Source organism: Gambusia affinis, linkage group LG08, assembly GCF_019740435.1.
Source record: "Gambusia affinis linkage group LG08, SWU_Gaff_1.0, whole genome shotgun sequence".
NCBI classification, from domain to species: Eukaryota; Metazoa; Chordata; class Actinopteri; order Cyprinodontiformes; family Poeciliidae; genus Gambusia; species Gambusia affinis.
In genome coordinates this window covers 26956894-26977947 of record NC_057875.1, presented here as the reverse complement: position 1 = coordinate 26977947, position 21054 = coordinate 26956894, and the positions used below count along the sequence as shown (strand labels likewise).

At 39.7% G+C, this 21054-nt stretch overlaps 1 protein-coding gene and 1 non-coding gene across 3 annotated transcripts; both read right to left on the bottom strand.

Moving 5' to 3' along the window:
• Positions 1–273: 273 nt before the first annotated feature.
• eif4g2b (eukaryotic translation initiation factor 4, gamma 2b) lies at positions 274–20653 on the bottom strand. 2 transcript variants are annotated; one of them, XM_044124000.1, is made up of 20 exons: positions 20635–20653; positions 12837–12945; positions 10387–10512; positions 9297–9399; positions 9055–9186; positions 8465–8531; positions 8123–8274; positions 7923–8033; positions 7643–7825; positions 7424–7565; positions 6581–6744; positions 6385–6498; positions 4970–5098; positions 4347–4451; positions 4045–4260; positions 3088–3346; positions 1634–1838; positions 1349–1557; positions 1142–1263; positions 274–526 (listed from the first exon to the last, which is right to left on the bottom strand). In XM_044124000.1, exons 7-20 carry the CDS (start codon positions 8204–8206, stop codon positions 461–463), a joined length of 2109 nt encoding a protein of 702 aa, XP_043979935.1. In that variant the 5' UTR covers positions 8207–8274; positions 8465–8531; positions 9055–9186; positions 9297–9399; positions 10387–10512; positions 12837–12945; positions 20635–20653; the 3' UTR covers positions 274–460. The 2 variants fall into 2 exon arrangements, with proteins under 2 accessions (XP_043979935.1, XP_043979936.1); XM_044124001.1 differs by lacking the exons at positions 6385–6498; positions 20635–20653 and adding exons at positions 10877–10942; positions 13848–14056.
• On the bottom strand, positions 5173–5344 carry LOC122836381. The gene has a single exon (XR_006371526.1). It is a non-coding gene; the product is annotated as a small nucleolar RNA SNORD97 (small nucleolar RNA).
• Positions 20654–21054: the final 401 nt, after the last annotated feature.

The following is a 21054-nucleotide window of genomic DNA, read 5'->3' as shown; positions in this document are numbered from 1 at the left end:
TAATGATTATAATCAACACTGTTTCATAGATGTATTTAAATATCTGTTAAATTTATTTTTTTCTCTCTCTCTTTTTGCCTGAAGGAGAATAAGTTGGAAAAGTTTTGAATTAAAAAAAAAATAACAAAAAAGGAACCATGCAAAGTGAAAAACTAAACCGAGCAAAAACAAGGAAATAAACAGGATGAAGACACTTTAAACTCCACGTGTAGCTGACTGAACACAGATCCAAGAACATAAAAAAAATAATTGTTTTTTTTTTAAAATCCAAACATCCACATTAGGCAACAGGTCAAACGTCGCTTCTCAGCCCAACATGTTAACAAGCTTTGGGTTTAGATTGACGGAAGCAGCTCGGTGCCGTGTGGTAGTGGTTAAATAAAGCGTGGTGTTAAAATAACAAAAGTGTGGGTGAGAACAACAAAATGGTGAATCTAGGTCATGATGCTTCTGCTGTTTCTCAGTCTGCTTCTTCCTCAGACTCCTCTTCCTCAGCTGTCTCCAGCCAAGTCAGCCACTGGTTCACCTGACAGGGTGAAGAAAATATTTAAAGTTAGTTTTCTAGTGATTTGTATCTAAACTGAGCGGTGTGATGGAATTTAAATTAACATTGCGATGCTTGGTAAAGTTTGGACCTGCAATACAGATTTGTCTTTAGGAATTAGAACAAGATGATAAACAATTCTGTTTAAAAGCACTAAGAGGGCCCCCTGGTGGGGGGAAGGTGGATGGTCTTGTTGGGCTGGGATGGATAATAGAGGAAACACTGTTCACATCCCTCGTGCCACCAAGTGCAGGCAAAAGAAAAACAACTGAAACATGCAGCCAAGTGAGTCTAGAGGTCCAGATACTGAAAATAATGACCATATTTTCTGGACTACAAGTCACACTTTTTATAGCCTGGCTTACAGTCCAAATGTACGGTAAGTCTTCTCCATCCCATTAACAATTTTAAAGTAAAAAAAAACAACAAAAAAAACCGGTGTCCACCACAATGTTGCAGCGCTGTAGTGCAGTGCATTTGCTGAATGGGAAACAATCGGATTTGTCAGTTGTCAGACTGTTAGCTGGGGGGAAAAAAGTCACCAAATTGTATTCAGCAGCTGATTCAGAATCTTCTTTAGTGTTGACGGCCGTATACCTGGAATAAAGCTTTTCCTTTTCCAGGGAATTCTTGGGTGATGTCTTCTTTCCATGCTAGGAAGGCTTCTTCTTCGATGATCTCCATGTCATAGAAGTTGACAAAGTAGCGCAGCAGCATACCTTACAGGAGAAAGAAAAAAACAAAACAAAAGTTAACTAAAAGCATGTCTTAAATGAGAAATAAAAGCACGTGGGGCTGCCGTACCTTTAGGGAAGCTGCTGGCATTGCAATGAACCTGCAGCGCGTAGAGGGCGCTGACCTGCAGCTCAGTGTGGTCGTGCAGGAACTTCTGCATGACGGGTTTGAAGGCCAGCAGCAGCTGCTTCTCCTGCTCCAGATGCTCCTTGGAAGGGGCTGCCAGCTGGTCGTCACCCTCCGCCATGCACAGCTCCTGGGCGATGTACTGGAGGAAACTGGAACAGACGCAACACGGTCACCAAGTTTCGTTCTGCCAATAGAAACGTGGAGCTGCTCGGGGCTGAAGAGCACCTTGTCATGAGGATGTTGACGAAGCCTTTGTCAGTGTGCAGCCTGGGTGAGATGTTGTCTTTAATCCACTTGTAGATGGACTGTGGCGATGGGTCGGCCTTGATCTGCTTCAGCAGCTCCTTCTCTAGCTTCAGCAGTGGGAACAGGAAGCTCAGCCCCTTCCCCTCCAGAACCTCCAGCATGCGGTCCTTGTTCTGATCGATTTCTGCCAAGAGAAAGAAGAAAATGGAGGAGGTCACTTCTGTCCATTTAGGAGATTGCTATTCTTCCACAGCTCCTTTGACTTGTGGAGTTCCTCAAGGCTGTATTCTCGGCTCACTCTGCCAATCGACAGGACGCCGGCTCCGCCCCCATGCTGATGTAGAGCAATCCTCCCCCAATCATTCCAGGGCACTCGTCAGCAACGGACCAATCAGCGTTCCAAGAACAGTACTCCTACAATGTTGATACTATCTATCATAGAAAACACGCTGCAGTAAGAAAATAATAATCACTGTCCAAGGTGTCAGTGGGGAATATACAATCCTGACAGCCATCACCCAGAACATACAGAGGGTGGAACACAATTTATTCCAATACATGGACTGCAGCCGACCTCACGTCCAGTCTGTGCCAGCAACTCACAACTCAGTTAAATTAAAACAACAATGCTAAACGTAATCATTTCCAGATCAATAAGTGAAGGTAGTCATGCTGGATTTTATGCGTGTAGATTCCAACGGTAGCATGAAAACAGACTGCGCTAACTGATATATTGGCATTTAAACACCGTTTCATACTACTGTTCATTTCTAAGCATTTTCCTGAAGGCAGATTTTCACAAGCCAATATTATTTAAGTCATTACTCACCCATTTTGTCCCACAGCGTTCACACTTACATCCAATCAGACTTTTTTGTCCCTCATTTGTTCTCTTGGGCTTTATCGTTGATTTCTGCGTTAGTTCCCGCTAATAACCTTACAGACCTGATGTAGGACTAGTTACAGAATTTTCTTGCCCGCCGAGTGACGGAATCATTTTTCTTCAACCGTTCTATAACAGTGATGCACAGATCCGATGTTAACTGTGTATCATCTGTAATTGGTTCCAGTATTAGGTAAAAAAATCTATATATATTTTTATAATCGGGCATTGGTGACAGTTCTCCAAATCCATAAGGGCAGAGCTATTCAGTCTAATTCTGTCCTTTGTGATCTGACAGACGACATGCTATTTATTCTGCATCATATTTATAATTCCACTTTCTGAACCATCTGAAAGGTTTGTTGCCATTTATTTTTACAACAACCAAAAAAATACGACGGTCAGTTTCTTTGTTTATGTTACATTAGCAATTCTACTCCTAAATGCACCGACTAAACAAAGTTGTTTAAGTTGAGCTCATACCTTCCAACCAAAGACCTTGACAAAGTGACAGTGTGTGAGCTGGTGGTGCGGCGGAGCATCTCTGTACCTGGAAGCATCTTCTGCATGTTGACCTTGCTCTGCTGGAAGAGCTCGGTGAGCCACTCGCGGTCCTTCAGCTTGGCCGTCTGCTGCAGGCAGAGCAGGAAGAGCGGGAAGTGGGTGCCATTCTCCAGCGGGTGGGCCAGCTCCGCCACGCTCACCAGCTCCGCCATGATGGCCCGAGCCGCAAACTGGGCCAGGTAGGACTTCACCAGAGGCACGTCCAGCTCGATCTTCGGGCACAGGTCCAGGACGTTGAGGAAAGCCTGGTGGGAATAAATGCGACTTTTATACACTTTTAGACTTATAGTCCAGAGAAGATGATAAATATTTTGTTTAAAAACACCAAAGGGAAAAAAAATGGGAGAAGTGGAGTCCATTTGTGTTCAGCTCCACAAAAACTCACTGGAACCATGTCACAAAATATTTTACTGGACAAATTATCCTCGTACATGATAATATTGTGGTTTTCAAGTACTGTATTGAGAATGAAGTAATGCAAGTTTGCTGTCATGAGACCAATAAATAATTATGTAAAGAATACTTAATACTGGAAAAGGAAGATATTTTAAATATCCAACACACAGCAACCAAAAACAAATAAAATGGAAACAAATCCCACACAAAGTTTTCCTTCAAAAAATATCAGAATGGAAATTATCAACCTTACTTCAAGGTTGATAAAGTAAGGTTGTTTACTAATACTAATTTACTTTATTTAGTAATAAAGTAAATTAGTCATACATGCAGGAGCAAGCATGACTAATTTGTTGCTCCTGGAAGATGAACTTCCACACTTTTATCAAGTTTTTTGCATCAAAACATCTTCACAGATTTGTGCTCCATGTTTCTAGTCTGCCACTTGCTGAAGATGAGACCCTCTGTGGGGGTTTCGTCAACATGTTGTCGGAAACCTTTCTGGGTGCTCCATATCAGCTCTATGCATTCCATCGGCTTCCTGTACCTGCATGAAGTTTTCTCCGGTGATGAGGCCGTCGGCGCGCAGGGCGTGGATCAAAGTGCTGGCGTGCTCCTTGTCTTCGTCGGGCCGGTCCAGGGAGCACACGATGATCTTACTGAGCATCTCTGGCAGGAAGTGCTTTGGCGCTTTCATCTCCCGCACGCCGCCCACGGCTTCAGTCAGGTTCTTTGTGTTCAAGTACTCAGTCATGATGGCCTCCTGGTGAGAGGATGAAACGGCACCGGAATGAGTGGGGCCTTCGCTGACGGTGGGTTTTCCACTCAGCATGTGTCTGCTTCTCTTACTGTGGTTTTCAGAAGCTCCTCTTTGGCAGGAGGCGGCTTTTTGTTGGTCTTCTGGGGTTTCTCCTGGATGGGTGGAGGGTTGGTCTTCAGGCCAAGCTGTGGAGGCTGACGGAGGACAGCAGGGGGTTATGCAATATGAAAATTACACATTCTTATTTTAAAAAATTACATAAGGGCCCATTTTTAAAGGAGCAGTATTATGCATTTTCCAGGCACCATTTTCCAGCACAATCAAATAATTATGTTAACTTCAGTTATAAAAATGCTATATGTAGCCATCCATCGGACTTAAAAGAGATTTGACTTTGTAATTGAACAGCTTGAAATTGGGCCTTTGTCTCTTTAAGAAACTCCTGCTCTTTCTGAAGCTCCACCTTCAGCTCAGCTTCGTCCTTGAAGGCGGAGCTAGGTCCACCCATCCGTTTTGCGCAACTGAATGGTTGTCATGGAGATTTGAAGAGTTCTCAAGCATGCATGAAAGAATCAAATCAACACTCCAGATATGTTTTTTGGTAAAACAACAACATTATAACTTGGGAAGAAAACTTTTTTTTTTTTTTGTTTTACATTTTTTCTCACATGATACTGCCCCTTTAAGTCCATCTGTGCCCGTCCTCTCCTACCTGTCCTAGTGGAGGGGACTGGGTGCGGGGGGGCTGAGCACTGGGAGGCATCATAGTGGGGATCTGAGGTTGAAGCTTGGGCACCTGGTTCTTGTTGAGGAGGAATGACTGAGCCGGCCGGAGGCTGATCTGGAGACGGCACAGAGCGGAATCAACCTGGAGCTTAAATTGCATCTAAATTGTGTGTATTCTTTTCGGAAGCAGTGCCCTCATATCTCATAATCGCAGTCAGCGGACCTGCTGCCAAAGCGAGGAAGAGGTGGAGGAGGAGAGGATGAGGAGGCAGAGGAAGATGAGATAGAGACAGAGCAGAGGACAGACTGACAGCAGGTTGGATTCCTCAGAATAACGCGTCTTTTTATAATCACTGGGCATTCAGGCTCCAACAAAGAGATGGTTTAGTTGCGATTGCTTTGGATTTTAAAATGTGGTTCTGTTAAATTAAAAACAGTCTTCACCTACAGTAGATAAACACCCAGCATCTTCTGACAGATTAGTGAATCCTGAATGACAAAGCCAACACCTAGTTTAAAACCAACACAAACTATTACCATTATAATAAATGGCAAACATAATGTTGTTTCGAGGTTTCTAATTAAAAAAATGCCTGTATAATCCAGACTTAAGTTGTTTTCAGACAGTAGAAGCTCACTTTGGACTTGCATTGTCAGACGCAAAAAAAAAAAACCAAGCCAGCCAGCAAGGATGTATCAGCAGGTAATTAGCGGTAGCCTCAACTGCCTCATGTGAGACTGAGAGAGCTTCTGCAGGCTTCACCAAGACAAATTTAAGAATTTTTCTGATCATTTTAAAGACCTGAAATTCTAATAAAATGTACAAGAGAAATTTGTGAATAAATAATGACTAGCAACAGAAACGAGTCAACGCCTACGACCATCAGCAACCAGCCAAATGACCAAAATGTTACTGACATAAAAACCTAGCTAGGTTTACCTTTGCCTGCCATTTAGTTAGCAAGGATGTATTAGCAGCTAGTTAGCCATAGCCCCATCTACCTCGAGTCACAGAATGCAGTGAAACTCTCAAAGATGTCTGTGTAAGACAGAAAAGTCCAGTGAGGAAAAAAACAACAAAGAAACCAAAAAATTGTAAGATCTGTGATTAACATATTTAAGACAAACTTTTCTCCTTTTTTTTTTTTTTTTTTTTTTAGATAAAATTAAGACATTTTTATCCCTCAATTTTAGATACATGAGTGTAAGACTTTAGATGACAGAAGTTTTCTTTGGAGTAACCTGGGTGTACAGAAAATGAGGGAGACAAGAATCATCCATAACAGACAAGATATTAACTGCTTTGACTTTTTAACAGAACCTCACTTCAAAAGTCCTGAACTATCCCTTTAAGTTGAGACCATCTGACAATGAGCTCCTCTAACAGCTCGTCTTACTAACCTCATCTGCATTAAGCTGTCCTTTCTTGCTGAAACGTGGAGGCATGTCCTTGGACTGAGCCTGCTGCTGGCTCAAGTGGTTCTGGCTCTGGTTGAGGAAATGTTGGTTCTGAACCTGCCAAAGATTTAAGAGTAATCTGCTGTCGCTAAAACCCCTAACAGTCAGACACGCATCTATTCACACCGAGCTAAATTACCTGGTTGGACTTAACGAAAGACTTGGTTCCCATGTCAAACTGCGACTGCTGAGGAGGCGCGATGTGGCCGCTGTGGCCGTTGAAGAGTGGGTTGGTGCGATGGCGTCCCATAGTGGGCGAGTACCTGTCCTGAATAACACCCGGTCCGGTTCCGATCCCGCTGCCTAAGAAACAAAAGCAGAGAAGACTTTGGATGTAGAAATTGGGACGCTGACGTCAGTGTTTGAGATGTAGATTATAATTCAGTGGAAAATTGTGTATCGAGTCAAAGGACTGTAACTCATCTACGCTGTCAATGCACCCTCTGGCGATCTCATCATGGACACACACACACAAAAAAAACATAATGCCAACATCTTATGAGATTGTACATGACTATATCCCATGTGCTCATGGGAAATACTAATTTATTACTCCATGTTTCCTCTTCTTTGATTATTGAACATGGATTTGCTAAATTTGTTTGGTTTTCAGAAAACAGCAATAAGAGCAGATTAGAGAAATGCAATGAAACCGTTTTTTTTCTTTATTGTTTGGTTATTCTTCTCTTTAAGATCAAATACTATTTTTATGATTACAATAAAACACAAAAAGAAATGACTCGACCCTCCCCGAAGTTTTTCTTAAAGCACATGCACAAATAACCTGACAGTAGAGATGGTGGAGTGACGAAACAAAGACCAGCCAGAACTTTTGTGTGTAAAAAAATAAATAAATGAAACGATTAGTTGAGTTGAAACTTCTAACTTGTTCAAATTTATGTATTTAATTGAAATGACGTGTCAAAGTCCGGATTATAATAAAAACAGCTACGAAATGTGGACAGAAAATGTGAGCCCACACCTGGCATCTGTCCAAACATGTCAGCCAATCCCCCAAGAGTCTCCCTGTCCAGTTTCATTCTGTTGGGCATGAAAGGGCTTTCCAGGAAGAAGTCCATCCTCATCCCCTGAGACATGGGTGCTGGGATGAAAACACCCAAATCCTGGAGGAAAACACAATCGTTAAAACGACCCCACACACTACGTCATCTCATGGCTAAATATGGTAACGATGGCGGACCTTCACTGCGTCCTGACGGATCTGGTTAATTGTCTTTGGTCCGTTGTCGATGAAGGCCTTGCGGGGGACCCAGTTGTTTTCACGCAGCTCCACTGTATCTTGCAGCAGGAAGCGGATCCTGGCAGGCAGCTCCTTGTTGTTCATTAAGGATCGCATACGGCCAAAGTACTGATCCATTAAAGACTGTTGGGAGCGCACAGAGAGGGAGGAAGTGCTCAACACAGTGCTGAATTTAAATCCATTCCTCACCCACACCGAGGGCCACGTTAGGGGCCCTTACCTTTGCTTTCTCATGGTCGAGTCTCGGCCCCACTGTTCTCATTATCTGACAGAGGCATTCCAGATCCTCTCCCATATCCTTGAGCTGGACTCTCTTCTTCTTTTCCAGAAGCTTCGGACATAACAGGAAGTAAGGAAGGGGTCATCATGAGTCTTATGGTTAATCATTAAACACAAACAGGAGAAAAAGCTTGAGCTCACTGTTTTGATGCACTTATGAAGGATAGATTCATGGATGAGGTCAAGTTTGCCAAGTTCCCCGATGAATTTAATGTTGCCAAGCATCTTGATCTTGGCGATGGCACGCTGCTCCTCCTCCTCAGAAGTGAGAGGGTTGTCATGTTTGTCATAAACTGAAAGGAAGGACAGGTCAGCAGCAGCGGCAGCTTTATCAGGACACAAGCTCTCTGGCTGATTACTGAAGTTTAAAACACCTGACCTGCTCACCCCCTTTTTGGGCGTAGCGGGTTTTTTCTGTCTGAAATGTTGCTATATGTAGCAACATTTCAAAATATAGCTCAGAAGACATCACCTCTGACTTACTTTCAACATTTCTGGTGCGATTTTCAAATTCATCTTGAAGCTTGGAAATCAGCAGTCTTCTGAAGGTCTGAACGGAGAAGGAAAAAAAAAAAAAAAGATTTCTCAATTTACTTCTGTATTCATGCAAAACCTGATTTCCTAATTTGAGTTCCAAGACTCAAAATCATCTTTTTTTTTTTTTTTTTTTAGAGTTCTCAGTCATTGTTCAATTCAATAATATTATAATATTATCAAAGGGAAATTAAACTAGTTACATTTAAATCAAGAGGAATTAAAAAGAGTTCAGTGAATTTATTCATTTCCACAGGAAGAATCTGAGTTAATATGAGTTACAACAGCATTTAATTTGCCAATGGGATCAATAATGTATTTTTGAATTTGAATGTGAAATCTAGGAAAAATCTCAGACTGTAAGGAACCACTAATGCTTTTCATCATCTGACATGACATTTATTGTATTGGCAAGTTAAAATTGCTCCGTTTTATTTCCCCATGCATATCCAGGTCTAGAAAATCAATCTCAACTTTTCCCTTCTTTTCAAAGCCTGAGAATCCCCATTCTCTTCCCTCAGAACATAACAGCCACTTACTGTGCTCTGCTTTTGGGATGTTTGGATCTCAGATGAAGGGCCATCAAAGTTTGGAGCGTCCTCTGCCAAGCGCAGACATAGCTGAGCATAGAGTGAGCTATATTTCGGCTCTTCTAGGGCTTTGTCTACAATCTGAAACAAACCAGAGTTAGGATGCAAGTTAGCAAGAGCAGCGGCCTGCCAGCAGCGGTCCTACATATTTCCGCTTAGCTCGGCTAAACAGATCCGAAACGTTCACGTACCAGCAAGATGATTCCTTTAAGGACGAGTTTTGAATCTACGCCCACATTCAGGAGCTCAAGGCATAGCTTGTCAAACTTCTCAGGCGTGAGTTTGTTGAGTATGCTAGGAAAGGAAAAAAAAAAAACATAAGAAGGTAAAAAAATAAGATAGCATGGTTGGTTTAAAGAGGAAAAAAAAACCCAGTCATGTTTTGTACTGGGAAGCAGCCCCTGATGCAGAAAGGAACAGGCCTGAAGTGCTTTTAGCAAAGCATACGTCATCCTAATGACTGCAGTCTTATCTTTTGTTTTGGTAAAAACAAGCAGAAACACGACTCCGCCTCAGTGTGGCTTGAAATGGGTTCAGAAAAGCTTGAATGAAGATTCAACCATTTGAAGTTTGACTTGACCGATTTAAAAAGAAGTATTATGCGTTTTCCAGGGTTAAAGTAGCATTTTATAGCACAATCAAGTAACTATGTTACCCTCAGTTATAAAATGTTGCATAAATCAAATATGAGTCAAGACATTTCACTTTGTAATTTAGCGTCTTGAAATTGGGTCTCTGTCTCTTTAAAAATCACCTGCTCTTTCTGAAAATCTGCTTTCAGGGACTCATCACAACATGGCTTCTCTATTAACCCTTTAACAAAGTTGCACTGAGAAGTAGCTTGTATAATGAGCTCAGCAGATGCGCAGTACCAGCAGGTGTTTGCTAACTGCTGCTGGCTAGTCTGAAGGAGCTGAGTGGGGGCAGTCGGAGGCAGAAACTTGTAAACTGCAGCTCTGAGGATGAGCATCATCCTCAAAGGCGGAGCTGAGTATCATCAAATGTTTTGCACAGCTGAACGGTTGCCATGGGAGATTAACAGATTTCTCAAAAGGTTAGGGTTAAATGTTGGTTCAGGTTAACCTTAAAAATCAAAGCAACACTGGTATGTTTTTGAAGAGTTAATAACATAACATGATGTAAAGCTCAAAAAAGTTAACTTTATATAATACTGCCCCTTTAAGATCACTTGTTGCCTTTAATTATGGTTAATTCTCGCATGTGTTGTGATTTTATTTCCCCAAAAAAATTGGAATTCTTGAACACCAATCGGGTTCTTACCCCCTCACTTTCCTGAAGATTGCATCGTGTCGCTCTTTTTCGTTGCTGGAGTTGGCATCTCGTCTAGTGCTTCGTGAAGGAACCCATCTCTGAACGCTTTGCCCTGGGGTTTTCCCCAGGAACTCGCTGCAGACGCAAAACGACAGAGTTCAACAAGAGTCCAGCAACAACAGCAGCAGCAGAACGGTTTGTACAGAATGAAACACAAAGGTCATTGTTCTGAGAGCAAACCTGCAGCACCTGCACAATCCCAAAAACTGCTACCTTTCTGTCAGCTTCACTTTAAACCAACGTCGTGGAAAACCCGTCACCACAAACATATAGAGTCAGAAATGGCAGAACAGGACTAAAGGGAATTGTAATTAAAGTTCCCCGGAGTTCTAGCTTCTATTCTTTCAGTCTTCAGCAGAGTGATGATTAAAAGAATGAATTCTTGGTGGTCAAATGAGCTTTACGTCAATAAGAATTGAGAGTCTCAAGCTAACCCTACCTGTTGCCGACAGTCTTGGGATAGTGCTGAGGTGCACCCCTACCACCTCCTCCCCCCGAAGAAGCACTGCAGAGGAAAATAACCAGAGGAACGCGTCAACTTCACGCCACAAACTGGAACTGTTCGGCAAACACAAGGCCATTCAGCAGTAAACCCAATTTAAGAAAACTAAAGGAATAAGTGATCTGCACATCTTACTCTGAACATCTGTTTGGAGAGAGACTCAACAGTTCCCCCAGAGTCAGTAAACTGGAAGGGAAAACTGCTGTGAATGAGTGCAGCTACTTAAGAGATTAACTTTTGCTTTTCATCAGCAAATTAACATTACCATTTGATCATTACTCACTTCACATCTGTCAACTTTTAATTTTTTTTTTTTTTACAAAACTGAATTCTAGCTCAATACTTTCCTGCTGCTCATGTATTTGTTATCTATAACTAAGAATTGAATTAGTTTTGTAACCGACATTTATCTCATCTAACATGGCCATTAGTCTGTACACTGACTGAACGTTACTTCAGGTCGAAGCAACATGTCATTATTATGCAGCTACATGTTGGCAAGTCATGAACCAGGTGAAAAGCTTTTTATTCACGAATATCTGAACAGCATAAAACCACAACATCTTACTCAGAAGTTGATTTTACTTGACCAATTTCATCAGACTTTTGTTTCGCTTGTAATATAATCATTAGTGTACAGGACAAAAATCTGAACTAAATCTGGATTTGTTTAGAAGAATACATTCCATAGATAGTGCCAACAAAGTAGCAGAGATTTATCTGGGAGATCAATAAAATCCTCCAGGTTGAACTTGAAAACTGGACGTTATGCTGCCAACACTTAACTTTCGTCAACAACTCAGGCGGAAGTGAGAGCGCTGGGCAACGCAAGTAGTAACCCAGCCGGAACACGGTGCACTAAATAATAAAATTTAACAAAGGTTCGAGGCAGATACATTTTCCTCGAGGAATTGTAATAATCGAGGTACTCGAATCACTCCAGGAATCGTTTCAGTCCTAAAGCAAACATTTAATTCAACATTTGTCTTGCTCTAATTGAAGTAATTATAGTTTAGTTTTATAATTTTCATTAGAAGGTGACCTTAACTCAAATGAATGTTATTGGGCTGCAGACAGAAAGCTCAGCTTTGTGAAACTAGCATCACATGTATCCTTGAGGATTGAAATTCAGATTAGAAGCCAGGGGATTGCTTAAAGTTTTAACTTATAAACATTGAACATAGGTGTTCCTATCCTGTTGTACCAGAGTTGAAACTGCTGACTGATTTCAATAACAAAGATGGAAGAAATTTAGAAATTTCTTGTGACGGAGCTTTTCACAAATTTCCTTCACAAGATTTTGTGAAGGAATTTTTTCTGAAGAAAAACATCAGACGCATTCTGATCTACACAAGCAATGACGATGATGATGTGCACAGTACAGATGGTGTGACAGAGCGGTACATTGAAATATTCCCCAGGGCCGCCTTGCAGTTAAATCAAAGACGGCCTGATCTTACAGTCTACATTCACAAGCTTTTATAGAATCACATTTCAACACAGCTTGTTTCTTATCTACAACTTACACAGCGAGGGAATAATGGGCATCTGCTTCCCATCTCCAGCCCAGAGCTATAAACTCTCAATATCAACAAGCTGGTTTTAAAATCTTAATCATGGAGGCCTTTTTATGCAACCAAACAGACTTTGAATCCCTCCTAGGGATCAGTCTATGTACCCAGCTCCCCCTTTAAAAGAAGAAGAAGAAGAAAAAAAAAAAAAGAGGTCTCTCAGTGCAAAGTGCCTGACAGCCATTTTGAGCATTCCCACATCCTGCTTTGTTTTAAATGCCGGAAGTCCCAGCCCAAAACCCTATTATAGGGCCGACCCTGGAATAAATGACTTCTATTCCCGTTAGTGGGCCTTGGGGGAAAAAAAAGCCCCTGTGATTTATTACCTGAAACGAGAAGCACCCCCTTCTGCAATCACACTCTCCACTTTGGCGGCTTGACAATGAAGAATACTCAAAAGAATAAGAATAATAGGAGGGGATGGGGAAAACGGGGCTGAGGAAGACAGAGAAGAAAAAAAACATATAGAATCAGCATCATAAAGGAAAATTAAAATGGAAAATAAGAATTTCACAGGAATTTAATAAAGGAACCACTCTAAATCACATCTTGTTATCTAAGGACAACGTGTTTCCATTTCTGTGTCACTGTTCTAACAAAAACACAAAGAACTCGGTGAGCCAAAATGCATGAATGTGAACAGGACCCTTTTGTCGACAACAAAGAAGAAGCTGCGTCAGCTAACGTGCTAATGCTACCGGCTAACATAAATAATTAGCTAGCTCACTATGCTGCTGAATCCATAAATTAGCTCCGTCACGACACTAGCAGAGCGGTTAAATGTATAAGCGGATAGCTTTATATAGCATGTGTGATGAACACCGACATGCTGCTGTGGTCTAAATATTAATCGTTCGTCATTATGGATGCAAAAAAAGCAGAGCCGACGTGAACGTTATGTGCTGGTGCAGAGGCTCGGAGCAGGGCAGGGCAGCATGGACAGCCGAGGATGCTTTCCACCCAACCGGCCTTTTATTGTCATCCCAATAGTGGTGCGGAGAATTATGTCTGGGTCTAAGTAACCCATTGATGGTGACTGACGCCCTACAATAATAACTCAACGTGTATTCCTAAACTTATTACATGCAAATACTGAAATTATGCATGCGTGCATATATATTTACACGTAAATAAAACTCGCTGTAACTAGGCTACGACGCCATTTTCTACTAGAATATAAATCAGCCGACCCGTCTCCAGGCTAGGCTACCAGCCGGTTCCCGAGCTAATATGTGCTAGTTAGCTTAACTCGAGCTGATGCTCTGTGCTTGCAAGCTAGCAGAGGCCATTTTGGATAAGCCGGTGCGGTTTTGTAAAGGGACATAAATCTGCCTTACCTTCACCAAAGCAACTTCAGTTTTGTTTTGTTGTTTGCGTACCAAAGAAGAAATGAGAGGGCCTCTACAAGAAAAGCGAATTTTGCAGCAGAATGCCAGGAGGGCGTAAAAGTCGAAAAATATCCACAAAAACACACACTTCAACCCTGAGCCTCTGCCTGGTTTGTTTGCGTTAGCTGGCTAGAAACGAGCTCACAGCCTTATGGGGGGGTAGAGAGACCTCAACTCCTATTGGTCGCTTATTTTGTTGCCATGTAAGTGCTGACCAATCACATCAAAGAAATGTTTTTAGGGCGTTACCGTTACCTCATATAATCCACTGTCAGACCTTTTTTTTTTTTTTACAGAAAGACAACTGGCAGATTTAGCTGATTGACAAAAACATACTCTGAGCGCAAAAAATTCAAACGACATTTTAATTCTGCCAACATAATTATGTTCGGCTAAGGTTACAATTTTAAACAGGAGAAACTAGAAAAACTGAATGAACGGTAGCCTTAAATAACAAAACATTTATGAACCCTTAAGCTAATTACTATTGCAATCTTGAATACCTCAAATAACTCATAAACATGTACAATATGTTTTCTCTTTTGCAGTCATCTTATGCATATTAATATTCAGTGACTTGGAACATTCCTGAAAAGTTCATTTGTTTCAGTGGCTCAGCTCAGTAAGTGAAAAGCATTGACTAATTAAACAGACCCATGACTTTTAATCTTCTGCTAAATATGTTGATACTCACCACGCAGTTGATGAAAGCCCAACATTTAAGATTAGACACCTCAAATCTGAGGTGGGTTAAATGAAAAGTATTTTTATTACCCGCTTAAAGATTTATTTATTTATTCATCTAGTGCTTTGTTAATCTAGTTTTAATCTGACAAATGAGCCTCGGAACACATCTTTTAATTCATCCAACCTGATGGTATTTAGCACAGGGCCGGCACAAGATAGTACTTGTCTTGTACTATTGCAAGTAACCAACACGCTGTTTATCAGATTCTCAAGCAGAATCTGATAAGGGGATCCACTTTCTGTCCAGATTACCACTCTCTAGCAACAAAACTTATTTACAACTAATAACTTTCAGCAGATAACTGAGCTGAAAAATATCAAAAACTCTGAGTAATCTTCCATCATTGCTTTGTGGGGTTTTTTTTCTTGGCATTTCTTAAAAGTGTACAGAAATGTTTCTCTTCACATTGAATGTGAAGAGAAACATACTTCCATATATTTGTTTCTACCCAACAGCCCTATTGGCAATTCATTTCAAGACAGTCTGTGTTAATGTCTGCTTTACTGATGTAGTTAGTCATGAAAATATAAGTGTTTAAATCTAAAATAGGTCAATTTCTTATAGAAAGAATAATAGCTTAGCGGTGTGGAGCATTAAGTTGGACATTTCAGATTTTTTTTTCTCTTTGTTCAAATCTATTTAATCAGAAAATAGGAAACGTCTGAGATTTCAAATTTCTTTCAAATTCTTTTCTCCAAAAATGTCTTCTTTATTTATGCGTCATTTCTGCTGGCGGAAATAACACAAAAACACACATTTTGGAAACAAACAGTATAATACTAATAACTTGTATTTTAACTGATGGTTGAAGTATTTTGTTAAATTCTAATAATTTGGGTAGAGGTTGTCTGTTTGTATATGTGTGCACGACTTCCACTTTGAGAAGCTAAGTGTACAAACTTATCCCTCATCTGATTTTGTTAATAATTACATAAGTAGCTATTAATAGTTATTAACACCCAAATCAAACTTATTGTTGCACAACAGAGATGTGCTCCAGATGCCAAGATGGAAAGACATCAACAGTCACCGGCAATTGCTTTTACATTCATCTGGGTAAAAGCATTATTACATCACATTATAGTTCTTTGTCCTACAATAAGTAAGAAATTTCCCAAGTGGAAAACATTTCCATTTCAAATAGAAGGACTTTGATGTCCTAGAAAACTGACTCCAACATCACACTGTGCAAATTACAACAAACATAATAGCACCATCTTGGATTTCAAAGCCCTCACTAGGCATATTAAGTTTTATAGATCATGATAGAACCAATATAAAAACACTGAACCTGTTTTAGAAGGCTTTCTAGAAGACAGACTGTTCTCCCTGAAATGATAGCAGCACGACTTAGGTTAGGTTAGCAACTCTCCACCTGAGGAATTCTGAAAGGGTTTCCAAAATGTTTTCTAAAGACTTTGTAGAAAAGTCTCCTCATCTTGTCTTTCTAGATTATCTATCTACTCTCAAAGGATTGGGACAGAGTGAAAAAGGGGGAAAGGCAACAGAGTTCACCCAACAACTCTGAAACTTATTGTAGCCAGTAATCCCACCTGGCCGTCAAAGGTTTTCGGTCTGAAAGCATCATCTCTCTCTCTCTCTCTCTCTCTCTCTCTCTAGCCTGCTTAATATCGGTGCAGTGTTCTCTAAGGAACAGTTTTACAGAGGTCCAGCCACAGGGTTACCTCTACTTCTCAACAGGTATTCCAACTAAATAAAGGCCACAGTGGTAGTAATTTGGCTGGGAGATACAAGGTATGATGTTTTGACATAGTGTCCTTTGCATCGGCATAGAAAACCAAGTCTCTTTCCCTGGGATGGAAGAAATAAACAGCTGGAATTGATAAAGACCAACTCCCCAAACAGTTTTGATTCCCATAGATGGAACTTTCTTGTCGAAGAACAGGCTCTCTATCTTGTCACCTTGAAAAACTTCTGTCAATTGTTGACTTTTACGATGTAAAGCACTTTGAACTCTTGTTGCTGAAATGTGCTATGCAAATAAAATTTGATCTGATTTTGTAGTTTCACATCATACATGTCTACATGCCAATCTCAATCTCTTGTAGCCAGAGGAGATTGATACTTATCCAACTTAAACCTTGAGACCAAAAAAAAAAAAAGGTTACCTCTCCCACATTGGTGGTTCAGATGCGTTTGCTATGGCAAGGTGAAAAAGTGATCATTGATTCCACCACAACAACCTGTTCCATTAATTAGTGCCATTAATTCAATTAACAGCTGCATAAAATAATTACTCTTAATTGAGACAGAAAATATGGAAGCCATAATAAATTGTTTCTAGACTTTTAATAATGCCTCCTGTGTACAGTGAAAAATATGTAACCTCCCTGTATAAGTTTAAATGGAATTTCATAGACTTTCAGCATTAAGTCTTAGATTAACAAACTGACCTGTTCTAGTAAGAGGGTCCTGAGATTGTTCATTTCTGAAGACTGGTTGGCAAAGAAAAGACTATAAAGATTAAGGGGATGTCATTGTATAAAAGGAATGAATAAGGAGAAAGTTAAAAACATTTGTATCTTTAAATAATTATATATAGCCAATTTAGTGGAGGCTGTCAATGAAGTTCAAAACCAGTTCTTCCACCAAGAACTGGTTGTGTTCTACATGGAAGAACTGGTTCTTGTATACCACTGGTCTGGACGGAGCAGTAGAGCTGAAAAACTGAAACTAGTCTAGCTAAAATCTCCCACAGCCTCGTAGAAGGATGTGTTGAGGAGCCAAAGTAGAACTTTAAAAGTCCGCCACTGTGGCGCACGGCGATGACAGTATCATGCTCTGCAGTTATCCGTCTTCAATAGTGATCCGAGTCTCAGAACCAAACCGACAGACATTCCATAAGACAGATAAACACATACCGACAAGTCAAGATGTATGGTGACTGAATGTTGACATTGAATAAAAAACACGTTTAAGGATTTACACACTGATGAAACCAGACTGGTGCATCTATTTTTTTATACATATATATTTGTATATCTTACAGTTTTTGCTTATTTAATTTCTACCAGATTAATGTCAAAGAGAGAGAATGTTTGGAAAATTGTGGCGTTTAAGTGTATGCTTGGTAACATTCTTGTGATGGTTGGACTCACAATGAAATAATTGGAAATTCTTAAAACATGACTAATATTATAGGTCTTATTGTCAGAAATGGTGTTTTTTACTGCTACGACACCTAATGTAAAACGTTTATGTTCTACTTTCCACTTGCGTTTCTTCCACTAGCACTCACTTGTCGTCACTTATACCCGCTTTTACTGGTCTTGTTTGTTTATTGGCATTCATTTGTATTTTTTTTTAATCCATCAGCTGAAGAATTTTTACTTTCACTGTGCAAATTTTGCAATAACAGTTCATGCAGGTATTGTGAGCTTTAGTCATTAGCCACTAGATGGCAGGATGAGCTTTATTTTGGAGCTTATATGTAGTCCAGCTCATCTAACCGACACTTTTCTTTCAGATATCCTCTGTAAGCGGCAGTAAAAACAAAAGTGTGAGGTTTTACTCAGATTGTAAAATGATCAAATTTATCTAAACTCATACAAGCAAAACTACACAGCAGAACCCACACAGAAAATAAAGTAGAACTCAATTAGAAAATGGAAAAGATTTAGAAAAATAAAGAGCTTTCTTAGTTTCTGTAAAATTACAGTCAAGGCAAAAAGAAAAGTACAAACATTTTTGAAATACTAATACTTAGGTCCACCATGTTGTAATGTATTAGAAAACAACAAAGCCAAAATGGAATGTTTTGTGAAAAATTAAGCACTCTAAACATTTTGATTCCCACAAAATACATAAAACCTAAGACTAACTTTCTCTTTATATCGACTGTTAGAGGGGAAGGCAGCAGCTACTTCACATCTACTTGATTAACTGATCTGAAAACGCGCCAGCCTCTTTAAACTTAAGAGTTTTGGCTGCTTGCTCATCTAACTCTGCCAAATTTCAAGTCCATCATCCTTCAGCGTTAACTGTGTTTCAGAATCAGAAAACATTAAAGATAGTTTCCAAGTCTCCCAGCAGTGCATGTTTTATTCACCCCAACATCAGACCATGGAAGAGCAACAGCTCTGACTAATCAGGCCTCAGGTAGCATGTTGGACAGACATGGATATTGTACCCAAGAATGAGTAGGGTTTCAACATATTTTTACTCAAGTTAAAAGTAGCTATCCAAGAAATTACTCAAGTTGGAGTAAAAAAAAAAAAAGACAAAAAAAGCTACTCAATAATAAGTTTCAGTCAAAATGTTTGTGTTTAACTTGTTTTGTAAAGAAAATGCATGGTTGTGTTGAAGTTGCAGACAGTGAGGTCAACTTAACGTAAAGTGATAACTGAAAATTTTCAATAAAATGTCACTGAACACAAAAATTGAAACTGCAAATCAACTTTGTTGTTTTTAGCGGGGCAGGCAAAATGCTACCAGCGTTAACTTTGTAGCTATGCTAGCATTCTAATGTTATTTAGCCAGATGCTTCTTCTGCATATCCCAACTGGTTTTAATATTTGCATTTGTTTTTAGTTTGAATCTGAGACACTGAAGAGAAAAAAAATGGTGGCAACTTGCTTCAACCTAATTTAGACAAACAGAAACCTTGCAGAGAGGTCTTTAGGTTTCCTTTAGCCTTGAGCATGAAGGGTTGCTGAAATTTTTCACACTGGCTGATCAAAGCGCCTTTATTTCCACTCACCTTGATGTCTTCCACTGTTGTGCGTCATTTATTTGCAAGGAGTAACACTTGAATTAAATTATGTTTCGTCAACTTCTTTTCCTTCATCCGTTTCTCCTTCCATAAAGATATTCTTGAACAAAGCTCAGCAACCAGATTTTATCTGAAGACTACAACAACTCTGACAGGAGGTATTTGCTTTATTGTTCTGGGTTATATGCATTCTTAGATGTTACTAAGATTCATGGTATTCTTAGCTCTTCCACAGCTATTGGCTTACCTTGGATTTTCCTTTCTGAAGCAATTTGGATTTTCTTTTATTCTATTGCTAAAAAATATATATATATTTTTTTGCACACATATCTAGACAGCTAGCTAGCTAGAAAAGTAGACAGATCTAATCTAAATCTAACCTTGTCTAGCTAGCTAGGTAGCTAGATGGCTACCTAGATATAACTAAGCTAGCTAGATACGCACAAAATTCTTTTTTATTTTTCAGCAATAGGATAAATAAAAAAAAATAAAAAAATTCTCATGAGTGAAAAACTTCCCACACTTAAATAATTTGTTTCTACAGAATCATTCTGCACCACCTTTTGCTAATTTGACAGTGTTCCTCTTTAGCAGAGATGACGTTATTATTTTATCACTATTTATATATATATATATATATATATATATATATATATATATATATATCTTTTTCAAAAAATTAATTTCATTGTTATTTCAATAACAATGAAAGTGATGACTAAAAAATATTTTTAAGTTCATCCCTCTGGTTTTGGAAATACACTTGTCCCTGCTTATAATACAAAACTTTCTCTAAAAATAAAACTTATCAAGACTTTGCAACACCAGTTACGATAAGTGGTGTGACTGTACAACTCAACAAACACACTGATTGTTTTTTCCCCCCACATGTGTCCATATTTCATGACATCTTTATGTCACCAACAGCATAAACAATTGTTCACTCTGGAAAATTTACTGTTTTGAACAGCCAGTATCTGTGAGTTTGTCAGATGTTGAAACATAAATCAGTCAGAGTTTGTGGTTGTCACCATAAATTGCAATTTTTATCAGGCAACCATTTGTTGCCCTGCAATAGCAATAAACAACGGCGTATCTGCTCATTCTGTTGGAGCATAAAGAGAGCGTTCCTCTTTGTGCAATATCTCAACAGGCGTAGTCTCTACAAAGACAAGCCATAGAAAACGTCACAATATTTTCTAGGCAGACAAATCAGCAGTCTAGAGTTTAAAAACAATAAAACAAGGAAGACTTACAGTGGAAGTATGAAAGCAGGAAACGGAACTGAGCTGAGTCCAACAGCGGAAAACAGCATAGAGCAATGAGAACCAAGGAGCCTAAATACTGAGGAGGTTTGATTAGGAACATAGAAACAGTTGAGCATAATCAGGGGAATGCCAAACAGTTGAATGAGAGTGCTAGGTAGGGTAGCTGAGGGAAAGCGTCGGTAAGCTACAGAATGAACACGGAGGGAGCAAAGTAAAAACACAAACAGTACTCCAAACCACAGGGGAAAAAACACCCAAAAAGGCTAAATATAACCTAAATATAAACAGAAGTGAGAAGCAAAACAAAAACACCAACAGACAATGAAAGGTTTAGTTTGATCATTATCCTGGTGAGAGTAACCACTCGTTTTTACTTTCAAGGACAGTCCACTAGATTTTTGGATTTAT

What these genes read in the sequence shown, in the direction of transcription:
- eif4g2b (XM_044124000.1), bottom strand. Translation starts at nt 8,206, where the DNA reads ATGCTTGGCAACATTAAATTCATCGGGGAACTTGGCAAACTTGACCTC. An exon ending in TTCATAAGTGCATCAAAACA is followed by an intron (nt 8,034 to 8,122) that starts GTGAGCTCAAGC and finishes TTATGTCCGAAG; the next exon opens with CTTCTGGAAAAGAAGAAGAG. An exon ending in AAGGAAAAGCTTTATTCCAG is followed by an intron (nt 527 to 1,141) that starts GTATACGGCCGT and finishes TCACCCTGTCAG; the next exon opens with GTGAACCAGTGGCTGACTTG.